Source organism: Polistes dominula, unplaced genomic scaffold, assembly GCF_049000335.1.
Source record: "Polistes dominula isolate Pdom_NZ unplaced genomic scaffold, Pdom_raw_medaka contig_26, whole genome shotgun sequence".
Classification (NCBI taxonomy): Eukaryota; Metazoa; Arthropoda; class Insecta; order Hymenoptera; family Vespidae; genus Polistes; species Polistes dominula.
Genome location: NW_028300939.1, coordinates 2,033,564 through 2,061,394, shown reverse-complemented (window position 1 = coordinate 2,061,394; position 27,831 = coordinate 2,033,564). Strand labels below are relative to the sequence as shown.

The 27,831-nt window shown below is 28.1% G+C and overlaps 1 protein-coding gene across 8 annotated transcripts in view; it reads left to right on the top strand.

The window, feature by feature from the left end:
- Positions 1-27,831, top strand: part of HDAC4 (histone deacetylase 4) — a 53,678-nt gene that overhangs the window by 15,964 nt on the left and 9,883 nt on the right. The window contains exons 3-17 of one of the 8 annotated variants that reach the window (XM_089171640.1): positions 6,650-6,706; positions 9,418-9,677; positions 13,602-13,706; positions 19,093-19,218; positions 19,335-19,417; positions 21,681-21,790; positions 23,242-23,376; positions 24,645-24,742; positions 24,837-24,974; positions 25,174-25,450; positions 25,699-26,136; positions 26,245-26,514; positions 26,594-26,931; positions 27,023-27,577; positions 27,661-27,800. In XM_089171640.1, the coding sequence (XP_089027766.1) occupies positions 6,650-6,706; positions 9,418-9,677; positions 13,602-13,706; positions 19,093-19,218; positions 19,335-19,417; positions 21,681-21,790; positions 23,242-23,376; positions 24,645-24,742; positions 24,837-24,974; positions 25,174-25,450; positions 25,699-26,136; positions 26,245-26,514; positions 26,594-26,931; positions 27,023-27,577; positions 27,661-27,800 (3,130 nt within the window). Of the gene's footprint in view, positions 1-6,646; positions 6,707-7,765; positions 9,678-13,601; positions 13,707-19,092; positions 19,219-19,334; positions 19,418-21,680; positions 21,791-23,241; positions 23,377-24,644; positions 24,743-24,836; positions 24,975-25,173; positions 25,451-25,698; positions 26,137-26,244; positions 26,515-26,593; positions 26,932-27,022; positions 27,578-27,660; positions 27,801-27,831 lie in introns of those variants that run through there. The other 7 variants (XM_089171639.1, XM_089171637.1, XM_089171636.1 and 4 more) reach the window with 7 other exon arrangements.

Genomic DNA, 27,831 nt, shown 5'->3' with positions numbered 1-27,831 from the left:
TTTTATTTGAGTATTTTGAATGTTTTTTTTTTTGTTTGGGGGGGGGAGAAAAAAATTTAAATTTCTTTTCTTATTTGATAATAAGGATGAAATACTATAATACAATAAACGAGAAGTGTATAGAGGTAATACTAATTACGATGATTAGTATGAAACAAGCTTCCCACGCTAACAGTTACTAAAATACACTTTCTACTTCTCTATTTTCTCTCTCTATCTCTCTCTCTCTCTCTCTCTCTCTCTCTCTCTCTCTCTCTCTCTTTCTTTTACTCTTTCTCTTTCTGTATTTATTTCTATAACTCTTCTATCTTGTATTCGTTCATTAGCATTCAATACGTAGAAATAATCATTCTATTAATAGATTTAAATAATTATCATACTATCCATCACATATATATATATATATATATATATGTTTAATTAATATTCTTGATTAAATGACTCATCTCATTTTCATCTATTTATCTATTTCTTATCTATCGTATATCTATCATCTCATTTTTATTTTTATTTTTATTTTTACAAATACAAAACAACAACAACCACAATAACAAAGTAAAGAATCACATAAAATGATGACTGGTAGATGCCTAGGGATTTCTTTGGTTACTAGTTGAAGTTTATTTTGTATTTTAAATGAATTATCAACAAAAACAACAAAAATAATAAAAAAAAAAATCACATAAAATGATGAGTGGTATGTGTCTAGTGATTATTTTTATTACTAGATTAAGTTTTTTTTCTTTTTTTTTTTTTTTTGTATTTTAAATGAATTATCAACAACAACAACAAGAATCACATAAAATGATGACTGGTATGTGTCTGGGGATTATTTTTGGTTACTATATGAAGTTTTTGTTTGGAATCTTTTTTTTCTTACTTTTTAACCCTTTTGTTTAAACCACCGCACCCACCCCCCTCCCCTAACGTACCCTTTGAACAACGTGTACTTTTTGAAAAAAAAAAAAAATGTGAGAATATGAACGAGCAATTGCACGTACCAACTGAACGAACTGAGTGACGGGGGTTTTTTGGTTTATTCAAATTCATTGTAATTCGTGGTTAGGCGGCGTTTAAGTGCGTACATCCGGAGAACACTTTGTGGTAGGTTTTGCTCGGTCAGTGCAATTACCTTAATTAATGTGGGCTTAACTAATTGTTGCCGCCATTTAGTATTAGTAACCGACGCTTTCTCCTACTCTTTCTTTCTTTCTTTCTTTCTTTCTCTCTTTCTTTCCTTTTCTTTTCTCTTTCATTTTTTTTTTTTTTTTTTATAAATGAATCAATGAATTTATTATATTAATAAAATATATCATATTTTAAATAATTATAATATATACATATATAATAATAATAATAATAATAGTAATAATTTTAAATACATATAATATAATATATATATATATATAAAAGAAACCAAATATTAATAATATAATTTAATTTGTTAATTATTATAAAAGAAATTTACAATCTCTCTCTCTCTCTCTCTCTCTCTCTCTCTCTCTCCCTCTCTCTTTTATTATTATTATTATTATTATTATAAGGAAAGATAAGATCGATCAAAAAATGTACTTTAACGTTTCTACCCGTACGGGGATTATTTATTATCTATTCACAACTTCGTTCCTTCCGTGCGTCGACTGAACACTTTCCAAGAATAACCGCGAATCGTACGAGAGACTTCCTGAATTATTCAAATCCTGGATGTCAGGTATTTCTGTTCTTCGCGAATCTACGTGAAACGTTTCGCGCGATTTTTAAATGAATTTCTCTATGTGTGGTGTATACATCCATCTCTCTTGCTCTTTCTATCTATATATACATGTATTTAAAAAAAAAAAAAAAAAAACTGAAAGATAGAGAAAGATAGAATATAATCGTTCAAAGTTTCTCTTACATATATATACATATATATACAGGCTTACATGTAATACATAATTTCTATATCGTTGTAAAAAGAAGAAAACTATATGAAATACTTTGCCATGAAATAGATCAATAAATTGAATATTTATTTATATATTTATTAATAGAAACTTTGATGGTTACTCTGAACTATAAGATTGACTGTAATGATTTACAATCTTGCGTAGAAAGTTTGAAATAACTTTTACAGTTAGTTCAATGACGATCAAACATGTGTATCAGGGTATATGTGGATGTTGTAATATCAGTCAATGATGACTTAAGAGAAAGATTGTGATAGAAAAAAGGAATAGCAGAAAGACCCTGACACAATCCTGACACAACCATGTCCTCCTATCATCATCACCATCACCATAATCACTTTATGAGTATCATGACGATGATCAAACATGTATCAGGGTATGTGGATGTTGTAATATCAGTCAATGATGACTTAAGAGAAAGATTGTGATAGAAAAAAGGGATAGCAGAAAGACCCTGACACAACTCTGACACAACCATGTCCTCCTATCATCATCACCATCATAAATATTATCATCACAATCATCATCTCTGTTCACAACCACCACCATCACTGTCACCATCATTACTTTATGAGTATCATTGTTTATTTGAATGAATTTGTTACAACTTTGTTGGTAAAAATATAAAATTAAAGTAAAATGTTAAAGTGACAGACATATACAATATTCTTTGAAAGGAAAACAAAAAATTTAATTGGGGGTGGTTGTAGGGGTGTTAGGTCTAAGGTAACATTGATTAGGATGTTGATTTGTCATTTTTAATATATTAGATAATATATTAGATTTTCTTGTACACACTATTATAATTTACATTTATCTTATTATAATTAATACGATACAAAATTAATATATATATATATATATATATAAATCAAAGAGTAAGTGAAACAAAAATGAAAAAGGGCAAAGAAGAAGTAGAAGTAGAAGTAGAATAAAAATAAGAATAAGAAAGAAGAAGAAGAAGAAGAAGAAGAAGAAGAAGAAGGGCGTCGTCGATGAACTGGGCCAACAACGGTGGACCTAACTGTAGCTCTCATTTCACGATGGCAGCCAAGGAAGGAAGGTGAGTGCGAGGAACGTGCGAGTGCCGAGGAAGGAAAGAACGAGAGAGGAGGTCACTGTACGCTGCATTCCTTTGAGTCAAGTCCAAGGTTAATCCAAAGAGAGACTTCTACTTCTACTTATTCTTCTTCTTCTTCTTCTTCGTCTTCTTTTTCATCATCTTCTTTTGACTTTAAGTTTGTCCTCTCATCTCCTTCACGCACTGTGGATCACCCCCGTCATCACAAAAGTGGCAAATCAACTACCTAACACAAGTCGTCTTCTTCTCTTCCCTTACACTCCCACCCTTGATTAAATGTTTTTTTTTCTCTTTCAAGTTGATCTTCCATAGTTGATTCGTTACTTAACCCATTCGAGACCATAATTCTTTCAAGGACTGGTTTAAAGAGTCATTTCTTTTTTTATTATGTTGGCAATTGTATAATACCAAATTTCGGTTTTCTATACCTTTAAAAAATACTATTTATACTAGAAGAAAAAAACAATATAGTTTAGTCAAAATAACTTATTATAATTGTTAAGTATGATTGATGACAACATAGCGTGCAAGTTGGGTCTCAAATGAGTTAGAATTATTTACATTCTTTTTATTAATTAAATGTATAAAGTTAATTATAAAGTGGTGTTGTTGGTGGTAAAACAGGGATGATGATAATGATGATAATCTTGATGATGATAGATGAACAAGTTTTGGAGTCAGGGCTTGCTGTTTTGACTGAGTTGATTGGTTACTTAAAATTATACCAACACCTGTTGTCAACATTTTACTTTAGTTTACTATTTTAACCAATAAAGTTTGTAAGAAAATTAATTCTAATATACAATGATAATTATAAAGTAGTGTTGATGGTGGAACTAGGATGATGTTGATGTTGATGTTGATGATGATGATGATAAGGATATATAATATATAATAATTGAAATAATATATAATGATATATAATAGAATGAAAATATATACGAAACATGATTGAAAAAAAAAATAATTAATAATAATAATAATAATAATAAAAGGGAAGGATTGATATATGATAAAGTAAAATAAGAAGTAAGTCAGCTTATCAAATTGGAGAATGTTGACAGTTAGATAAACATAATTTATTAATATCTCTTGATAAAAGATGATTACTCAAAAGAAAAACGATAGCGTAAAGTAGGAATTATAAATAAAAGGGACGTATATGAAACAAAATTACATACACACACACATATATATATATATATATAAGTAAAGAGAGGAAGGAACATTGATCTCAAGCTAAAATTGGCTTATCCAGTGTCTGGCAAAAAGACAGTAGTCACACACATCATATTTCATTAATTGAATGTTCAATCTACTATATCACACAATAATTAATATTCTAATTTTATTATCAATAATTTTAACAACAAAACAATATATATATATATGTATGTAAACCATATGTTTTTAATGTTAATGTTTAAAAGACAAGAAAAAAAGAAATGAATAGGAATAATGAAAGATTAGAAATAGAAGTTGTTAGAAATGATTAATGAATATTTATTCATTGGCATATTGTCAAGGATGGGATTCATTGTTCTATAAATAATATCTTGAAGAAAAACGATTACGTGCAAATAAGCTCGAACACCTTGATTATTATATACACGTAACTAACACGCGACCACGTAATATTCTTTCTCTCTTTCTATCTCTTTAAATATATATATGTGTATGTATGTATGTATATAGATATATATATATGATAAGTGGTAAAAGGAAAAATAATAATATACATAATAATAATTTGTATTATTCATAAATTCATAAATAATTTTTTTGTAACTTTACAAATTAATTAATTTAATTAATTAATTAAACAATATTTTATTAATTAACTTTTTTTTGTTTTTGTTTTTATATATATATGAATTATTAATTAAATAATATTTTATTATTTTTCAAATATTAATTATAAATTAATATTATAATTAAAAATAAATAATAATCTACGAAATTGTAGATACATATATACATATAATGGTAGTTGTTATAATAATTTATCTTATTTTTTTAAATATGTAATAATTAATAATTAATTAATGTTTTTATATAAGTCATTAATTAAATAATATCATAATTATATTTGTTATTACAAAATAATAATTAAATAATTATTTACAAAATCGTAGATATATATATAATATGTGTTTGTGAGTTCTTTCTTTGTGATATTGATGATCATTTAAAACATTTATTTCTATCCTTCTTATATATATATCTTATATATCGTATCGTAGATAACGATTCATTCGTTTTCTCTCATTCCAGCAACATTTTTTTACTTCAATCCAACTGTTTAGAGATTTGAAGTAGAAAAAGAAGAAAAAGGTTGTTACGTGTGTGTAGCTTCTTTTAAAATTATTGATTGCTTCTTTATCTAATCGTTAAGTAGCAAATAAAAAAAAAAAAAAAATAAGAGAAACATAAATAGAGAAATAGAAAAAGAAGAAAAAAAAAAGAACATAAATTGTTAATGTTAATGTTCACATTAACAAAAACATTCATAAAACTTGGTTTCATTTGAAACGTGTTTTATTTTGTATTAAAAATAGGACAACATTTGTATACATATATATATATATAAAATAATGAGAAGAAAGGGAGGAGGAGGGGGGCAAGAGGTGAAGGGGGAGGGGAATAACCATTAGGATATTTTCTGGGTGATGCGATTATATGTATTTGATAAAACGTCTTATCGGATAAAAAAAGTAATAATGCGTCATACGTATCACGAGTTAAGCAATAATTCTATCAATAAGTACTTGCTAAAAAAATTCGATATAAATTCTATTAATAATAATAATAATAATAATTATTATTATTATTATTATTAGTAATAATTAATAAATAATATAATCATTGATTCTTGAAACTTTGTTTGTGTTGTGTCACAAGTTAAGCAATAATTCTGTGAACAAACACTTGTTAGAAATTTGATTAAATTTCATTAATAATAATACGTATTAATAATTAATAATTAATAATATAATTATTGATTTTTGAAATTAATAATAAATTAATAAATAATTGTATTATTGATATTTGTAAGTTTGTGTTGTGTCGCGAGTTATGCAATAAATCTGTGAACAAACACTTGCTAGAAATTTGTTAAGATTTTATTATTAATAATAATAATAATCATCATCATCATCATAATTAATAATAAATAATAATAGATAATACAATTATAAATTTTTAAAATTAATAATAAATTAATAAATAATTATATTATTGATATTTGAAAGTTTTGTCGCGTTTTGTTTGTGTCGCATGAGTTAAGCAATAAATCTCTGAACAAACACTTGCTAAAAATTTGATAAGATTTTATTAATAATAATTAATAATAGATAATATAATTATTAATTTTTGAAATTAATAATAAATTAATAAATAATTATATTATTGATATTTGAAAGTTTTGTCGCGTTTTGTTTGTGTCGCGAGTTAAACAATAATTCTCTGAACAAACACTTGCTAAAAATTTGATAAGATTTTATTAATAATAATAATAATAATCATAATTAATAATGAATAAAATAATTATTAATTTTTGAAATTAATAATAAATTAATAAATAATTATATTATTGATTTTTGAAACTTTGTTTCAGAAGACGTGGGCTATAGGAGTATCGAGATAACGTCGGCTTTCACGCATCTACCTCAAAAGGGTAAGTTTTTTTGACATGATTTTTTATTTTTTTATTTATTTATTTTTTTTTTTTAATTAAATAATACAAAATAATCTAAAAATATAATAATAATGACGAAAAAATGACTAATTATTTACAAACAAAATATAAAAATATAAAATAACTAAACTTGTATTTAAATTACGATAATAGTAACCTCAGAAGGGTTGTTGTAAGCTTCTGTATTTTTAATTTTTTTTTCTTTTTTTAATAAATAATATGAAGAAGAAAAAACAATATAAGAAAGACATCAAATAAATTTACAAATAAATTAGAAAAATAGAAAATATCGAAACTTGTATTTATAGAAATTATTTTTCAATTTTCACGAGAATAATTCTAATGGAATTTTTGTATTTATTTGATATAAACCGTAAAAGTTCTTGTTCATTTAGTAAAAAAAAAAAGAAAGAAAAGAAAAGAAAAATCAAATATCTATAAATGATAAGAAAAAAAGAAAGAAAAAAAAGTTGTTGTTAATATATTAATCAATGTTAATTACGTCGTTAATTATTATCAGAACTAACGACCTACTTTTACCCATATTTAATTAGCCTGACGTGTTACAAACGTTTAACAAAAATTTGTAATAATAGGTAAAAAAAAACATTTTACCTTTTTTATTATTACTTTTATTATTATTATTTACTTTTTTTTGTCAGTTTTCTACATTTTGTAATTGTAATCTCATTATTTTAGTGTTAAATTGTTAATCTTTACAACTCTTTTAATACACATATATTTATTCATTTATTTATTTAAAAAAAAAATATTTATAATAAAAAAATATAACAAAAATAGGAGAATAGAATGTTTACAGAAAAATCGAATAATAAATTATTTATAATTAATTATTGTCCTTATTCATTCACACGTTGTCGTTGACGATGAATACAAAAAAAAAAACAAATAAAAGAAAAAGAGACCCAAGAAATAATTAACAATTAAATTAAATTAAATTAATAATAATAATAATTTTTAATTTAATAAATTAAAAAATAAAAGAGTAAACATTATTAAAAAAAATAAAATATAAAATGATTTTAAAAAATGTCAAAGTTCTAACGTTGTCGTTGACGATGAATACAAAAATAAATTTAAAAAAAAAAGAGACCCAAGGAATAAATAAAAATAAAAATTAAATTAAACAAACAATAATATAATAAATTTAATAAACTAAAAAATAAAAGATTAAACATTATTATTAAAAAAAAAAAAAAAATACACATTTACAAATTCACATTTGATTAAAAAAAAAAAAAGAAAAGAAAAAAATTGAAAAACTTCGACCCATAATTCAGATTCGGGGGTGACATGTATTGATTGTTTGTTTCGATTGATCGATCGATTGATTGTTTAGTTATTTGTTTGATTTGATTGGTCGCAAGTAGAAAGAAGAAAGCAATAGCAATGCTAAAAATATCACGTTAAGAAGGGGTACCTCTCGCGAAAATTTGCTTGGCAAAACTTGTTTGTCCGTCGTCGTCGTCATCGTCATCGTAGTAGCTCGCGAGACGCGTGCGAGAAGCTCCGATTGGTTGAAGAAAAAAAACATAGGAGAGGGGGAAAAGAGACATGTTGAGACAGCGGAGAGAGGGAACCATCTGACCAACCCCCACCAAGTTTTGTGTGCGCCGCACGCTCTTCAAATAATCCGCTGTCCCCTCCCTCTCACCCTTCTTTCCTCTCATTGGTTAGTTAGAGTGGTGTCTCTCGCGTTCGGCAGTTGTCGTCGCGCTTCCGTGAACGATTCGTTGAATTAGTAGTAGTAGTAGTATTTAATTCGTTGCTAACATAATCGTTTCTCTCTCTCTCTCTCTCTCTCTCTCTCTCTCTTTTTTTTTCTCTCTTTTGAAAATCATTTTAATTGCGAATAGAGTGAACTAGTTGGTACATTCGTTATCTTTCATCTTTGTTTTTTATTATTATTATTATTTTTTTATTTTTATTTTTTATTCATTTACGTAAATCATTAAATACGTAGTTAAAGTATCTTGATTTATCATTTCTTTATCCAAGTAGTAGTTGAGACTCTAAATTTAGCGCTGACCGGTGGTGTGTCTTGTCATTTCATCGTCATATATTACTAAAGAAAAAAGACCAATAAATATTAATAATAAAATAAACACATAGTTCTTTTGTGCTATTGGTTTTTGTTTTTTTTTTCCTCTTGAGGGGGAATGGCTTTTTAATTAACTTACAATATTTATTATTATTATTTTTCTGGAAAGTGATTTTGTACAATTTTTAAACTACCCCTATAAAAAAAGGAACCAACCACAACTTCAGTGTCAATTACAACGAATCGTGAATAACTGTATTATTTGTGACATATATATATATATACATATATTTTTTTATTATACTTGACAATAATAATAATAATATTAAATAAATAATAAAAAATATTTGAATGGGGGGAGAACACTAGTGGGGTGTTTTATTTCATCGTCAACGACAACGTTTGCTAAAAAGGGAGATGAATAAGTGAAAAAACAAAACATTTGTCAATCAAATATATATTTAAATTTGTGATACACACACATATATATATATAAAAATAAAAAAAATGAGGCTCCACGTGGAGCAACCAGCCCGACCATTGGCTCGTTACCCACTCGAGGCAGTTTCTGTTCGAGAATCATCGTCACGATTTTTACCAGAAGTATGCTGTTACATGTACTACGTAGAGATGGCCAGGGACACCCCGGGCTCACCCATGTCACGCTCCCGGGATTTGGGTAGTGGTGGTGGAGGTGGAGGAGGAGGTGGAGGAGGAGGTGGCGGTGGTGGTGGTGGTGTCGGTGGGGGTGGAAGAGGAGGTGGTGGCGGCGGGGGTGGAGGAGCTGCAACGGCCACCTTGACTTCCGGCGCCTATCATGCTGCAGTTGCTACCACCACCGACCCAACTACCCTCCATGATCACGCGTTGCAACAGAAAATGCTCGAGGTAACGTATGCCTTCTCATTTTCCCATAGTAATTTCTAGTGACCTTCTAGAGTGTTTTTTTAATTATCTTTTTTCATTCACCTAACCTTACCTCAAACACCCATGTCTGTCCCCGTAAACACCCATTTGTTTGATTCCGAATTGTTTCAATCCACACACACACACACACACACCCTCTCCAAGTATGGTTAATCTCTCGTCTGATGCAATTGGTCGATCGATATTTCATCGACGAATTAGTTCAAGGCCGTGGTTAGGGGTGGGGAGGAGGGTGGTTTAGCGAGCATTGCTTTGCTTGCTTTTCCTTGCGCGTGCGTGCATGCATACATGCATAAATGCATGCATGCATGCATGGGATGTGTTGATAAACCTAACCTAACTGTGGTGTAAAAAAAAAAGGGCGGGAAACTGTAGGAAAATTTAAATTTGTTTTTAATTTGGTATATAATGTTTAATACACTTTTATTCTCTCTTGTGTTCTTAAACAATTTATTGGGGGTAATTTTTAATAATAATTAAAGTGTTTTAAAAACGTTTCATTGGTTAATTAATTATTTTCTTTTTTATTCATTTTACTTTATCGAATTTTTACAATTATTATAAGAATAGCAATATAAATAATAATAAAAATTAAAATAAATAATCAAAATCTCTCTTTCTCTCTCTTTCTCTCTTTTTCTCATAAATATAGTTTATGATGTATTTTATTCTTGACATTTGAACCACATGCACGTTATCAATGCAATACTCAATGCAACGTCAAAGGTCGATCCAAAAGTTGTCCAATCTGTCCAAGAAAGTATCTAACATTCAAAAGATTTAAAAAAACAAAAAAAAAACAATAAATAAAATACATAAAAAGATAAAAAGAAATACAAAAAGAAGTATCTAAACATTTACTACCTGTAATCTAGCAATGACCAAGATAACTAAAAATAGTAGAATGCAACTATTTATTACAATGAGTGCACGTTTGCAAGCCAATATTGTATTCCGTGATCTTCCTGAACCAATCAGACCACGATGAAGATTATATTCGTGTATCCATGATCTAATATCGGAATTTATCTTTACTTGATCGGTTAGGTCAGAACTGATGATAGTCTGAAAAAAGGTTCATTTGTTTTTATAGAATATAAACATGACGATGAGGACAAGGTCAAGGTCAATGAATAGTTTAATATTGTGTACTCTCATTCTTCAAATTGAACCTAACTTTTTGACTTACAAATTGTGACACACAGCAGACACAGCAGACTGACACACAGACAGACAAACAGTCAGACATACACAGACTGACGAACAGTCAGGCAGACACAGACAGACTCACACAGGCTGACAAACAGTCAGGCAGACACAGACAGACTCACACAGACTGACAAACAGTCAGACAGACTCACACAGACTGACAAACAGTTAGGCAGACACAGAGACAGACTCACACAGACTGACAAACAGTCAGGCAGACACAAAGACAGACTCACACAGACTGACAAACAGTCAGGCAGACATAGACAGGCTGACAAACAGTGAGACAGACTTACACAGACTGACAGACAGATAGTGAAAGCAATCATTTTTAAAGGAACAAGAAGAAGAAGATGTAGGAAGCTTTGCATGTTCGTGAAAGTTTTGTGGTAACCGGAGCAAGTCTCGGTTATTTCCGTTCAATATATGTATATATACATATACTAACAAAGTCACAGGCCAAGGCCACGGAATCAAGGGGTGCACGACAAAGGGGACAGGGTGGTGGCGCCAATGTTACCACCCTAACGTCGCAATAACTTGCTAGACAATCGGCGCAAAGCAAATGGCCGCAAGGTGCTCTCACACTGATTTTAGGTGTTCCCAAACATATTGGACAAATTTCACGATTGTATGATAATATTGTTGATGATTGTTGTTGTAGTTGTTGTTGTTGCTCATTGTACTCACTTTAATGAATCAGTCAAAAAAAAAAACAATTGCATTTATTTAAACAAATATAAAAGTTTGATTAATGTTTTACGATTAAAGTTAAATGTAAAATTCAGAACAAATCAAATACAAGGAATCCATTGTTTGCTCGGTGTACTCGTTTTAATGAATCGATCAATTTTATTATTGAATTGTATTCATTTAAACAAATATTAAAGTTAGGTTAATATTTTACGATTTAATTAAATGTAGAATTTAATAAATTTGACAAATCAAATACAAGGAATCCATTGTTTCTTTTAAATTCGATTAATAAAATCAAATAAATGAAACAATATGTTAATGAAACAAAATTAAATAAATAATTTAAAGCATTTATATAAAATAAAATAAAAAAATAAGCTTGCTATTTGTACTCGTTAGAAATTGTGTAGATTTTTGGTTTTTTTTGGAGGTTATGTTATAAACAAACCCACCTAATTTCTTTTCCTTCCTGTTGTACCACAGTATCTTCGTTTTTATTCTTTCTCGTTAAAAAACTTAATAGCCATTTTCTACTTAGAAATAATGGTTTTCTTTTTTTATGAAGAAAAATATAAGTACCAAAACCAACAACCAAAATGGTTGCCTTAATGGCACATCCTTTCCATCCAGATGAAGATGATGATGATGATGATGATATCTCATTATGAGGAATAATCAATGCGAGTGTTCTCGCTTTAGTTTGTTCAGTTAAATTCATCCTTTTTTTGATTTACTCATTGGGCCTTGTTTTTTGTTAGATGATTAATTGATTTATTGATCGGTCAAGTTTAATAAGATTATATTTACAATTAAAACAGCAATCATCTCTTCGAGATTATTCGAGATTAGCTGATTAATATCGAATCTTTTTTTTTGTATCAAATCGAAAAACGTTGTTCTATTGTTCGTTGTTATTTAAAAAAAAAGAGAGAGAGAGAGAAAGAATTTTTTAATTTTTTTTTTTTTTAGTGATGGGTTTCAATCGCGTTTGAGTTTGATCAAATAAATAACAAATGATAATGATAATTATGAATTCTTCTTAAATAGATCAATTCTAGTAAATAAATAATTTATTTAATATATTTATTTTAAAAAAATAGTGATGGGTTTCAATCGCGTTTGAGTTTGATCAAATAAATAACAAATGATAATGATAATTATGAATTCTTTTTAAATAGATCAACTCTAGTATACACATAATTTATTTAATTAATATTTAAAAAAAAATAGTGATGGGTTTAAATCGCGTTTGAGTTTGATCAAATAAATTTTATTAAATGATTACGATAATTATTAATTCTTTTATTCTATTTTAGATGAATTCACTTGTAATATAAAAATAAATTAGACATTACGAATAAGAAATAATTTAAGAATTGGGAACAAACGACGTAATTTTATGTTAGAAACAAAGTGACGAGATGAGTAAGAGGAAAAGTGGGAGGGAGATGAGATGAGAGGAGATGAGAGAAGAGAGAGAGAGAGAGAGATAGATAGATAGATAGATACGCATTGCGTCGATTTTACTACTACGTGTCTCGTTCATTCGCGGACGTAACCAATTGGCAAGAAGAGAACAACTTATAACACACGTTTTAACTATAGTCATCTCTTTCTTTCTCTTGTTGCCAGTTTGTGTCGTCTGTCGACGACCCACGCATTTCCTTCTGGGCCAAATGCCATCTCATCCTATGCATCCATCCATCCATCCATCCATCCATCCTTCCTTCTATCCATCTTTTTGACTTAACTATGACTCTCTCTCGTCTTATATTATTATGATTATTTTTATTATTTTGATCATTGCACATTTAAAAAAGAACAAATGTATATTTTAATTTGTTTTGTTTTATTTTGTTTTGTTTTGGTCCACCTTTGTTTTTGTTTATTTCTTTTTGTTTTTGTATAATCGAATTATGTATTGCATTGAAATATTCAAATTTGGTGCATTACCCTTGAGATGTCTGGGTTTGGTTCCAGCTACAGCAGCATCATCAGCTTCAACAACAGATCCTGCGACAGCAGTACCAAGCTCAGGAAAGGCAATTAGCAGAAATGCATGAACAACAAATGCATCAGCTCAAGGTAAGACTTGAAGCTTTTTTTTTTATTCATGCTTTGTTGTCTTTCTTGTTTTATTTTTGTTCCTTTCTATATTCTCTTAAACCCATCACTACTACCCTTACCTTTTTATTATTCTTTATTAATAATTTCATCAGATATCAATAATATATTATTATATTATTTAATAGATTGTACAATGTTACATTTTTTTTTTTTTTGAAAATATTTATTTAAATAATATTCAATAAATAATTATATTAATTATATAATAAATATTAAAAAATAAAATTTAATATATATATTAAATAAATAAATTTATTTAAATTATTGACCTAAATAATATTAAATAATATTATTTATTTAATTACAATTATATTATTTTTTAAAGTAATATAATAATTAAAGTAAAACTATATATATATATATATATACTGAAATAATATAATTAGATTATTATAAATACGTACTTAATTAAATATTGAAAACCATAAATGATAATAATAATGCATAATAATAATAATAATAATAATAATAATAATAATTATAATTGATCGAATTTAAATAAAGTATTCTCTCTTTCTCTATCTCTATCTTTATCTCTATCTCTATCTCTATCTCTATCTCTATCTCTATCTCACTCTTTCTAATGACACACTTATATTAAATATAGTTGAAAATAATCATATCGTTCTTATATGACATTTATTTTAAATATAGCATTATTATTATTATTATTATTATAATTATTATTATTATTATCACATCACGCTTGTATGATATTAGTAGTCGTGAAAAGGATAGAAGGAAATATAATAAGATAATAAAGGTTTCAATCAATCAGGATTAATTTTCTATTTCGAAACTTGTTATTTATAAAAGCTTATTTTTTTCCTCTTTCTCTCTCTCTCTCTCTCTCTCTCTCTCTTTTTTCTTTCTTTCTCTTTTTTTTTAGTACATATTTTCCAATATACGTATAATAATATATATATATACATGTATGTGTGTGTATAGATTTTATTTTTTTTATCTTTTTTTTTTTTAAAGATAGTATCTTTAATAGAACTCATCATCTTTGCATCTAGTCGACATTCCACGGTGTTATCATTGCTTACGTATTCGTTGTTTTAAAAAAAAAAAAAAAAAAAAAAAAAATAAGTATGAAGAAAAAAAAGAAAAAGGAATTGATAACGGAACGTATAATAATATTATTTTTAGAACTATCTTTTTTCTTTTCTTCTTCTTTTTTTTTATTTCGTTATTTTCTCTCTCTCTCTCTCTTTCTCTCTCTTTCTCTCTCTCTCTCTCTCTTGATGATAAGAAAAACACATCCATGCACGTTACATGCATTTTATTATCTATTTACACATACTGAATACGAGCGTTAAATATTTACTAGATGGTTTAAAATATTATTACGATAACATTAAAAAAAAAAAAAAAAAAAAAAAAAAAAAAAAATCGTTGGAGTATTTAAAATCCTATTCGATGATAAAAAAAAAAAAAAAAAAATAAAAAAATATATAAAAACAAAATGTAATGTTTGTTAAAACTAATTTGCGAGAATTTAATATAAAAATTGTTCACTCGGTTTATTACGATTGATTTATTTCATTCGTTGATAATTACAGAAAAATATTAATATTAATAAATAATAATAATAATAATAATAATAAAATAGAGTCACGGATTTTTAATAATAATTTAATAATAATTTTTTTTTTGACTTGTTAATAATTTAAAAAAAAATAAATTCGAAATAAAAAATAGAATCGTATTTAATAATAATTTATTACGTATTTCTTTTGACTCGTTCGTAATTGAAAAGAAAATTCAATACAACAAAAAAAAAGGAATCATGAATCAAAATAAATACCAAAAAAAAGAAAACAAGGAATCATGAATCAAAATAAATACCAAAAAAATAAAAGGAATCAATAATTAAAATAAATATAAAAACAAAATGGAATCGTGAATCAAAATAAATGCAAGAATTAAAAAGAATCATTAATGAAAATAAATACAAAAACCAGAAGGAATCATGAATCAAAATAAATACAAAAAAAAAAGGAATCATTAATCAAAATAAATACCAAAAAAAAGAAAACAAGGAATCATGAATCAAAATAAATACCAAAAAAATAAAAGGAATCAATAATTAAAATAAATATAAAAACAAAATGGAATCGTGAATCAAAATAAATGCAAGAATTAAAAAGAATCATTAATGAAAATAAATACAAAAACCAGAAGGAATCATGAATCAAAATAAATACAAAAAAAAAGGAATCATTAATCAAAATAAATACAAAATAACGGAATCATGAATCAAAATAAATACAAAAAAAAAGGAATCATTAATCAAAATAAGTCCAAAATAATGGAATCATGAATCAAAATAAATACTAAATAAATACAAAATCAAAATAAATAAGTACCCAAAAAAAAATGAAATCATGAATCAAAATAAATCCCCCCCTCCCCTCCCCTCCCCAAAAAAAGGAATCATGAATCAAAATAAATACCAAAAATAAAAAGAATCACGAATCGAAATAAATCATACATATTATTATTAATAATAATACACAGTGTTATCGTATAAATTATTCACACGTATTAAACAATAATATTAAAATGTCGGATTCATTCATACGAAAAAATAAAAAAATAAAAAAAAAAAACAAGTAGAAGAAGAAGATGATGATGCTGAAGTAGAAGAAGAATAAGAATAAGAATAAGAATAAGAATATGAATTTATACTCCACGAAGAGTCGAAAGTCCGTATGGAATATTCCTTTCATTGTTTTATGTCGTTATGTCAGCCATTTTATAGTGAAGAAGTCAGTATAAGAATGAAGAGAGAAATAAAAAGAGAAAAAGAGAGAGTGAGAGAGAGAGAGAGACAACAAATCAACTTCGAAGACAATGAAGATGATAATAATAATAATAATAATAAAAAAGAAACTAATAAAATCGTTCAAATAAAAATAGAAGAAGATTGAGAGGGAAGATTAATTAATAATCATCGTATTATTAATTAAACAATTGATACAAAATTAATCAATTAAATGTTCGTTAGACGTATATACTCGTCGTGTAAAATTCGTCGTGTAAAAACTCATAATTGCAATCAGATATTTTTGTTTAATTGTTTTTCACGTTCTTCACAAAATAAAATAATATAAAAAAAAAAAAAAAACTTTGTATCACAGGTAAATTGGACACACACATACACACACACACACACACAGAGGTAAAAAAAAAAATAAATCAGAACATTTTTGTTTTGATCAATGTTGAACATTTCTCTCTTATCCTTTTATTAGAACTTCTTTCAGTAACTATGAAATACAAAATTACATAACCTCAAAACTCTAAATATATAATAATATTTTTGTATTTAAACCACCTGTCGATCACAACATACACATTAAACATTTGTAACACATAAACTAAACCCTACCAACTATAAAATCGTAATAATTATAAACAATTCATTAATAACATATAAATAAAATATAAATTAAAATAATTATACAGTTTAAACAAAATTTTCATAAATACAAAACAAAAATATGTTCTGATTTTTAACCTATGTTCCAACTATTCTCAAAATACAAAGATTTAACATATTATACAAATATTATTATTATTTTGTTGGTTATGTTACCTTTATATTTATCAATTCAATTACTACTATGTATGTATTTTTTTTTTTTTTATATATATATTTAACGAGTTAAAAAAATTGCAATATAAAAGAGGAAAGAAAACAAAAAAAACAAAGAGTGAAACAGAGAATGAGATAGACAAATGAGAGATAAAAATCTAATATTATCATCGTGATATCATTTTACTCATAAGTGTATAATGCATCCTATGTTTGTATATATATGTATGTGTGTGTGTGTTTAAAGAACGTGGGCGTTAATTTGAAAGCAGAGAATTATACAGTCGAGTAGTAAGAAACAGCAGAGAGTAGCAACTACACAACTACGACGTTTCTTGACGTAATTGCAAGCCTTTTTATTCTTAGAGTTCTCTCGTAACGAGCATGACACCAACACAACGACAACGTTTTATTTTATAACGGTGTCTCTATCTCTCTCTCTCTCTCTTATACTCTCTCTCTCTCTTTATCTCTTTCTCTTTCCCATGCTATTTTCGGCATCGAATGCACATAAACCACCACCACAAACACCAGAGCAGCACCACGTGCTGTTCTCTCCCCGTGTTGTGTGTTGTGTTCTCTCACCTGCCGTGAGGGAACGCAACGCGCCCGCGCACGCAGCTACTAACAGGTGCTAGCAGGTGTTTAGAGCGTACAGGTGGAAACAGGTGGTTCCTATTTTTTTTTTTTTTTTTTTGTTGTAATTTTCTTAATTTTCCCGCGCTTATAATAATATTATGGTTTTGTATTTAATCATCAGTTAGATAGGCAAACACAAGTGGTGTATCATCACTTGTTTTTTTTTTCTTGTTTTTTCTTTTAGAATTTAGTTTTATAATTTATTCCATTTGATTTCATCTAATCTGAAGATTGTTCAAGATCTAATCTGAGATCATTTGTATTTTTTATTTTTTTATTTAATTTATGTTTTTTTATCTTGTATGTAAGTATATGGAGATGCATTTTCGGTTGAATTATTTTTCATTATTTTTCATTATTTTTTATTTACATTTTTTTTTATTTTTATTTTTATATTATTTCTTCTTTTTTTTTGTAGATAAATAAATTATGGAATTGTAGGTTAAATTATTAAAAAGAAAAAGGAATTTTTTTGTAATTGGTATTTGTTTTCTTCTACATGTGATTTTATATTATAATATATTATTTCTAGTAATAATAATATATAATAATATAATAAATAACATATTTTATTATATTAATTAATATATACATAACCTCAAAAATATATAATAATATTTTATTTATTGTTATATATATAAAATATTATATTATAATATTTAAATTAGTTAATATAATATTTAAAATATAAATTATTAAATTATATCAATTAATGCTTACATAACCTTAAATATATATAATATTTTATTACATATTTTTATATATATATATATATAATATAATATATAATAATATATAATAAAATAATATATTATATTAATTAATATAATTAATATTAATGTTATGTATAACAATAATAAATCATAACCTCCAAAATATATAATAATATTTAATATAAATTATTATATTATATTTGAATACATGCATAGTTGTTTAGAAATATCTAACAAAAGTTAAATTAACTAAATCTATCTATCTATCTATCTATCTATCTATCTATCTATCTATCTATCTATCTATCTATCTATCTATAATAACAATTTATAAATCAAAATAATACTTTAAGTAGAGCATTATGAGAGGTTAACGTTTTAATCGTAGCTTTGGGAAAAGCAGAAACAATTGGAGGAACAAATGAGGGAAAAGGAACGATTAGAGGCCCTTAGGAAAAAGGACAAACATGATCATAGTGCAATTGCATCAACGGAAGTCAAACAACGTCTTCAGGTATGTCAAATGTTATCTATTATCTAACATTCTCTTTTATATAATTTTTTATATTTTATTTTAAATATATTATAATAATATCATCATCGTTGACATATACATACACACACACACAGAGTTTCCTGGTAAACAAAAAGCAAAGGGAAGCCGCTGCTGCAGCCAACGGTGCTGTTCCTGGTACACCTGGATATAGAAGCTGGTAAGCATAATATTTTTATATATAAATCACACACATATATTTACATACATACATACATACATTTTAAAATAAAGTTTAAAGGTAACACTTTGACAATTTTCAAAATGTATTTATAAATATACATACATACATACATATGCATATAATATACATACTGTATATTCATATAATGCATTTATAAATTGGCACGAATATTTTTGGACAACCTAACATATATACATTTATATATATATACGTGTGTGTATGTATATTTATATCTTAGGAAATAAGTAAGATAAGAAATACAAAAAATAATTTCACGGACGTCTATTTATTCTATTAGACAAAGTTTATCTTATTACGTAAGAGTACTATTATTATTATTATTATTACAATATCATATCATAGAGGTATAGTCCCCCAACGTGATACGTTTACACGTTTTACAGTCTAACCTAGTATAATACATACATATATATATATACATAGGAAAGAAAATAACAAAACGATTGGAGACACGTGCAAACTCTCAAGTTCATTATACGATTGGCACGAGAATTGATCCAAACACACCTTACTCTCTACTCCCCCGTCCTCTTCTTCCTTTAGGTGGGGGAAGTCCCCCGGCAATGGTCCAACTAAAATGGATGGATTTCTATTATCTCTTGTAATATTCTAGTTAGTTATTTAATTATTTAAGTTGTTGTTTTTTTTTTAATATTATTATTACAGACCATGTCAAATGTAAGATTTAGCTAAAGTTGTTTTTTAAGTTAAGTTTTATAATGGGTTATTGGTTGTTGTCAGGTTAACTTGATGCTACACTCGTTTTCATTTTTGTCTTGGTAGTTTGTCCTCCACCATCACCTTTTTCTTCTTCTTCTTCTTCTTCTTCTTCTCCTTCTCTTTCTCTTCATCCCATCCTCACGTTTCTTCTTGTTCTTTCTCTTCTTCTTGGTCGTCGTCGTCGTCGAGTAACGGTAATAGCACAACCTGGCCCAGTTATCCATTTAGCTCTACGAGCAACGAGCTCTCGAAAATATTTCCTCGTCCTCGAACAGACAAATAACATTTGTATATTTATTTTCTACTTAAATAAAAACATAGGATAAATTTGTCATATTTTTTATTAGTCATATCTTTTGATAATGAAATTATTTATACAAAGATTTTATACAGGCTTTTAATTTGAATGAATTATATATCATCAAAAGTTATGTTAGTGTTACTGGATAGATTAGTTGAATATTTATTTTATTTTTATTTTTTTTTTTGTATAGAAATATGGTGGTTAGTAACAGTTATGAGATTACAGTACTTGATTTGATTATACTACTTGAGTTGTTTTGTATTACAAGGATGGATTTCAATTGAAAATTGATTTTATTTAGATTTGATTGTTTTGTATAGAAAATATGGTGTTCAGTAAACAGTGATTTTTATTCTGTTAAATCGTTGATGATGTTTATTATCATAGAAATACTTCATATGTATTATATGAAGTTCATACTATCGTATAGTACTTGATTTGATTATACTACTTGAGTTGTTTTGTATTACAAAGATAGATTTTAGTTTAAAATTGATTTTATTTTTATTTGTATAGAAAATATTATGGTGGTCAGTAATTGTTTTGAGGTTATAATACTTGATTTGATATATTATTTTGTATTACAAAACTCAATTTTAGTTGAATATTTATTTGATTATTTTATATAGAAAATATGGTGGTTACAGCAACATTGATGGAGTTATACTACTTGATTTGATTATAATAGTATAGTTACAGTATACAAATAATATAGTATAGCTTGTAATAATACAGTAATACAAAATACTGTATTACTAAGATAGATTTTAATGAAAAATTTATTTTATTATTTTGTATAGAAAAATATATAGGATTTACAGAAACAGTGTGTCAATTTACAGTACTTGATTTGATATCCTACTTTGTAATTATTAAAATAGATTTTACTTAACAATTTATTTTAATTTAAGTTTTATTTTAAGTTTAATTTAATTTGTTTTATTATTTTGTACATAAAATATGATATTTACAGTAAAATTGATGAAATTATAGTACTTGATGATTTGATATTCTATTTAGTTATTACAGGATTTTAATAGAAAACATTCTGTTCACAAAATGTTGTGCACACATTCTGGATGCATAATCAATACAAACAATTAATTATTATTTTTTAATTCATATTAAAACGTATCATTAATTTCTTGTTGATTTTTTTCATTTAATGTTTTTGTTTATTTCTTTCTTTTTCAGGTTGCAACCCCAATCGGAAACAACGAGCAACACAAATTCATCTCATCCATATCGAATGCCACAAATGTTGCAAGAGAAATTTGGGGATGATTTTCCATTGAGAAAGACAGGTATATTATATATTAATCAATTAAACCGTGAGAGAATCTCATTTCTCAAATATAGTTTTGATGTGAGCAACCCACACGTGAGGAATTTTTTTTTTTTTTTTAGTCTCTGTGTGCCAATAGAATGCCTACTAAAGCATGGAATTATTATTTTTTTTTTTTTTTTATTGTTTTTTTTTTGTTGTTGTTATTGTTGTTGTTGTTGTTGTTGTTGTTGCGATTTGCCAAAAGAGTCGCGTGCCACTTGACGCGATTTTAGTTTTTTTTTTTTCTCTTTGTCTTTTCCCCTCGACCCCTGCCCCCAAACACCCACCCACCCCCCATGACACCTTGTTGCTGTTGTTGTGTTGATGATGAATGATGAATGATGATGACGATGACGATTTATCAAAAATGCAAAATAAATCACCAGCTTTGTGGCGGCTGACCCGCTCGATTTATCAAATTTCGTTCGCGCGTATGATTTTTCTTTTTTATTTTTTATTCATTATTTTATTTATTATTTATCATTTTTTTATTCGGCAAAAGATTTAGACAATTGCGATTGACGAGAGAAAAAAAAAGTGAGAATTGTTTTTATTTTACATTCAAATGAAAATATTTAATATATATGTATATATATACAGGTTCCGCGCCATTTTAATGCGCCATTTTTAAAAGCACGCTACACGCACATCTCTTTCATTTCTGATATAGTTTCTCTCTCTCTCTCTCTCTCTCTCTCTCTTTTTTTTTTTCTTTATACTCTTTATCTTTCTCTTTCTCTCATTCGTCTAGTTTAATAATTTTTCTCTCTCTTTTTTTATATTCTTTTTATTTTTCTTTTATTTTTTTACCGTTCTTTTTATTCGCTTAATAAGCCAATATGTCCGCACCTTTTTCGATCTAGCGTGTGTTTTGACAATTATTAATGTTATTTAAAATAAACAAAGAAAAAAAAAGATTAATAATCGCCTTTCCCCAAAGAGAGAGACAAATATAAATAAATATTACAAAAAAAATAATTCCAAATTAAAAAAAAATAATAATAAAACAAGAGAGAATCTTCATTGATGATAAGAGAGGTGCGTGAAATTAAAAAAAATAAAAAAACAAACATAAAATAAAAAGAATTAGTATACATTTTCCCGCGTACGTGTTAGTTAACATCATCAACTTAATAAACAAATAAAATTAAAAACAAAATAGGAAACCCCCTTTACCCCCCAGCTACCACCACCACCACCCTTTCCAACAAACAAAACGCGAAACAAACAAATTTTGAATCGACCCAATTTCATTACGCGCGTCTTTTATAATTCGTGACACAGTCTTCCAAAATTCTTACACCCTACGACCACCTGTTCAACACTATTTTCTTTCACCAATTCAAACACCCTCCCCCAACCCCTTACAACCCCCCTTAAACCTGTGGTATGATAATGACCGACTAACCCTGGCTAAAAATTGGCCAGCATCGGAGCCGAACCTGAAGGTGCGATTAAAACAACGCGTGGAGAGGAATATGGCGGCATTGCGGCACTCGCCCCTGATGGCAAGAAGGAAGGATCGTCTTCTGTCGCATCTCAAGCGGAAGTCGTTACTAGCAAGTACGTCATCTTCATTTTACGATCAAGAGGACCGTCTTCGGACGAACTCGCAAGAACATCCTCCTCCGCGCGTGAGCATTCGCCGAAATTTCGTTGCACCCGTGTTGTTCTTATTATTATTATTATTATTATTACTATTATTATTAGCTTATTATTATTGTTATTATTATTATTATTATTTTGATTAATCATAAACTAGCCATAGTCATAATAATAACAATAACAATAGTATTAATAATTATCATGATTATTATTATTGTTTTGATTAATCATAAACTGCCATAGTCATAATAATAACAATAATAATAATCATGATTGTAATTATTAATAATAATAATAATAATAATAATAATAATAGTAATAATAATAGTAGCAGCAATCGCCAGTATTATTACCGTTATTGTTATCTTTTCTTTTTATATATATTTCATTTGATTACTTTTGTTATTTTATTTTTTTTTATTTTTGTAAACTTTGTTACTACCCCCACCCCTATATCTCTATCCGCTCAAACTATCTATTTCTATCTTCTTTTATCTATCTATCTATCTATCTATCTATCTATCTATCTATCTATCTCTCTCATCCTTTTTAATTTTCTTTTCGAGTTACGTTTACGTTTTTACCACCATTACGTTTGTTTTATATTTTTATTTATATCTTCCTTTACATCTTCCTTTACCTCCCTTTTATTTATTTATTATTATTTTATTATTTTTTTTTTTTTAATTTTATCGTTTTTTGGACTTGTTGGACTTGTTGATTTATATGCTATTTTGTCAAGTTTTTAACAGCATGAAAAAAAAACAAACAAACTTCCTATAATTACCATATTACGATATATTATTAATTATATTATTATTACACAAACACACACGTATCTGTATAATGTAGATGATTATTAAAAAAAACAATTTCGAGTTTCCTTTTTTCTTTTTCTTTTTTAGCATCTGATGTAGATAATTATCTTTTAACGGTGAGGAGGCTATCACACGCAATTTTCTTTCTTTTTTTTTTCTGTTTTATTTTATTGTTACTTTAAAAGCAATGCAATTTCGATTCGAATTCGCGCGCCATTTCGCTGTACCATTTAAATCAAAACAAATATTCATATATATTTTATATATATATATATATATACATATATTTTGTTTTGTTTCGATTTTAATTTATATTCGATCAATTTTTTGAAAATCAATTTTGATTTTTAATGCTTATAATAAACAGTTTTTATGTTAATGTAAAACATAAAACTGGATCATTTTCAGATGCTGGTAGTAATCCAGAATCGGGGCCTAACTCACCACCGACTGTCAATAATTCTCAAGCAAGTCCAACTGCTGGAAGTAACACCGCAATACAAGAGGTACAATTATTATCATTATTATTATTATTAGATTTAAAACAAAAGAAAAAAGTGTTAAAAACAATTTCATTGAAATTCTACATTGATTGTACAGGAAAGTGAAAGTACGAGTTATGGTGGTCCTTTGACAAGTAGTAGTCAACAAGGAAGTCTTTCGGATCTTTCATTATTTAGTTCACCGTCCATGCCCAATATTTCATTGGGTAGACCACAAATTCCATCCAGTTCAGCTGTAAGTCTCAAAAATAATACAATTATTTATTTAATAATCAATTTAGGTTATGTCACAAATCATATATTAATTAATAATATATCTAATCTAACCTAACCTAACCTAACCTAAATTATATAATAAATATAAATAAATCATTCGTAGATTGTTATGTAATTGCATATAAGGTGTATCATTTTCACATTATGTATTTTCACAGCAGAGTGGATCTAAATTAGCACCTGTATCGGAAGCAGAAGTTCGTGCTGCTTTTACAGCTCGTCTTGGTATGCCGTTGACCGGTCAAATGTTACCAGGGACCTTACCATTTTATCCATCGTTAACGGTAATCGATGGTGATCCTACATATATTCACAAACAAATGCAAAATTTGGAACAAGTGTCAGTAGGCAGCAGACAACATCCGGTATATCCAATTACGGATACACAAGTAGCACATACAAGACTGCAGAAGGCTAGTCACCGGCCTTTAGGTAGTATGTTTTCGCTTTCTTCCCTTAACAAACAATTCCACGTGTGTGTGTGTGCTATGTTCCTTCGTTAAAACAACAAGAACAAAGAAAACAAATAAAAGAGAAGAAGAGAGAGGCTCGTTGGGGAGAATCAACGATGAACAAAGAACAAAAAAAAAAAACACAGCATGCACATTAACGAGTTATTGCAACACTATCAAGTTATTCTATTTCAATTAATTTGCATTTTTCTCTTTCCCAACATCATCCAGGTAGAACTCAATCCGCTCCATTACCTCTTGGTCATCCAATGTTACAAAGTGGTATGATGGCACCACCAGCTCATTACGAGGAATACCTTATTGAGAAACAACATCAACATGATCAACAACAAGCTCATAATTATTTGAAACAACAGATACGTCAGACCGTATTAACGCGTGTCAGTTCACGTGGACAGACGAATCAGTTGGATGAAGCACCGGAAAGTGAGGAATCCGAAGTGATAGATCTTACGGGGAAAAAAGATTTGTCGGAGGAAAGTGAAATGTCGAAACAACAGAGGGATCGTGAACAATTTTTGCAACAACAGAGAGATCTGATGATGAGACATACCTTACAGACGAACGAGTCTACGGCCTATTCCGGTGGCAGGAGTTCACAATCCAGACCACTTTCCAGAGCTCTCTCTAGTCCGTTGGTACATTTAGGTAAGCCAGAGATATTTGATGATGATGCTAATGTTGATGAATAAAACCAGAGGATATTCTTTGGAAGGAACTGGTAAGATATAATTATTGATTTGAACTTTCACGAAGGACCTCAGGGTGGCGGTGGTGATATGTTTGCTCGGGGTTCTCCTCATCGAGCTAACACAGGACTGGCATATGATCAATTGATGTTAAAACACGCTTGTGTTTGTGGTGAAACTGTAAGGGGCCATCCTGAACATGGCGGTAGATTACAGAGTGTTTGGGCTAGACTATCAGAAACAGGATTATCTCAGCGTTGCAGTAGAGTTCGTTCACGTCAAGCTACACTAGAAGAAATTCAAACTTGTCACAGCGAGGCTCACACACTTTTATTCGGTAGTAATTAATTATAAATATTTGTTTATATGAAAACACCACGTACATTTCTAAATATTCAAATATTCTTTTTATACAGGAACGAATCCGATGAGTCGTCAGAAATTAGACATGACGAAGTTTCCACAATTACCGATTATTGAATTACCTTGCGGAGGAGTAGGGGTTGATTCTGATACAACGTGGAACGAATTAAACACCGCACCTGCAGCACGAATGGCAGTAGGATGTGTCGTAGATCTCGCTTTGAAAACAGCAATGGGTGACATCAAGAATGGTTTTGCTGTAGTTAGACCACCTGGACATCATGCGGAGAGTAATCAAGCGATGGGCTTTTGTTTCTTTAATTCTGTAGCAATCGCTGCTCGTTTATTACAACAAAAACTCGACATCAGAAAGATATTAATTGTTGATTGGGTAATAACATAATACCTTTCTTGTATTTGTCATTACTGGGTATTAATAAACCTGACATTTTTCTAATTAACATTTGATGAACATTTTATAGGACGTTCATCATGGAAATGGAACTCAACATATGTTTTACGACGATCCAAGAGTACTTTATCTTTCCATACACCGACACGACGAGGGTAACTTTTTCCCTGGTACGGGAGGACCAACAGAATGTGGTACCGGAGAAGGTTTAGGATACAACGTTAACGTAGCATGGTCTGGTGGATTGAATCCACCAATGGGAGATGCAGAATATTTAGCAGCATTTCGTACGATAGTTATGCCGATCGCTAAAGTATTCGATCCTGAAATCATTTTAGTATCTGCCGGTTTTGATGCAGCCGTTGGTCATCCAGCACCACTTGGTGGTTACAAGGTCAGCCCTGCGTGTTTCGGTAGAATGACACAACAGTTGTTAACTCTAGCAGGTGGTAAGGTTGTTCTCGCATTGGAAGGTGGCTATGATTTAGCAGCAATATGCGATTCTGCTCAGGAATGTGTAAGAGCTTTGTTAGGAGATGAACCAACTCCTATTCGAGAAGATGAACTAACGCGGGCACCTTGCCAAAATGCCATTGATACGTTACAAAAGACTATAGCCATTCAGGTAATTTATAAAATAACAATTATTTTATAATGAAATATCAAATTTGTTTTGTTTCATTCTATTTTTTGTATCTTATAAAACAGATGTCTCATTGGCAATGTGTTAAACTCTTCGCTCATACCGTTGGTATGAGTGCAATAGAGGCAAGTCAGAAGGAACACGATGAAACGGAAACTGTATCTGCGATGGCTTCGCTCTCAATGCAACAGCCTACGAATCTTACGTTAGTATCAAATTTAAAAAATTTATACATA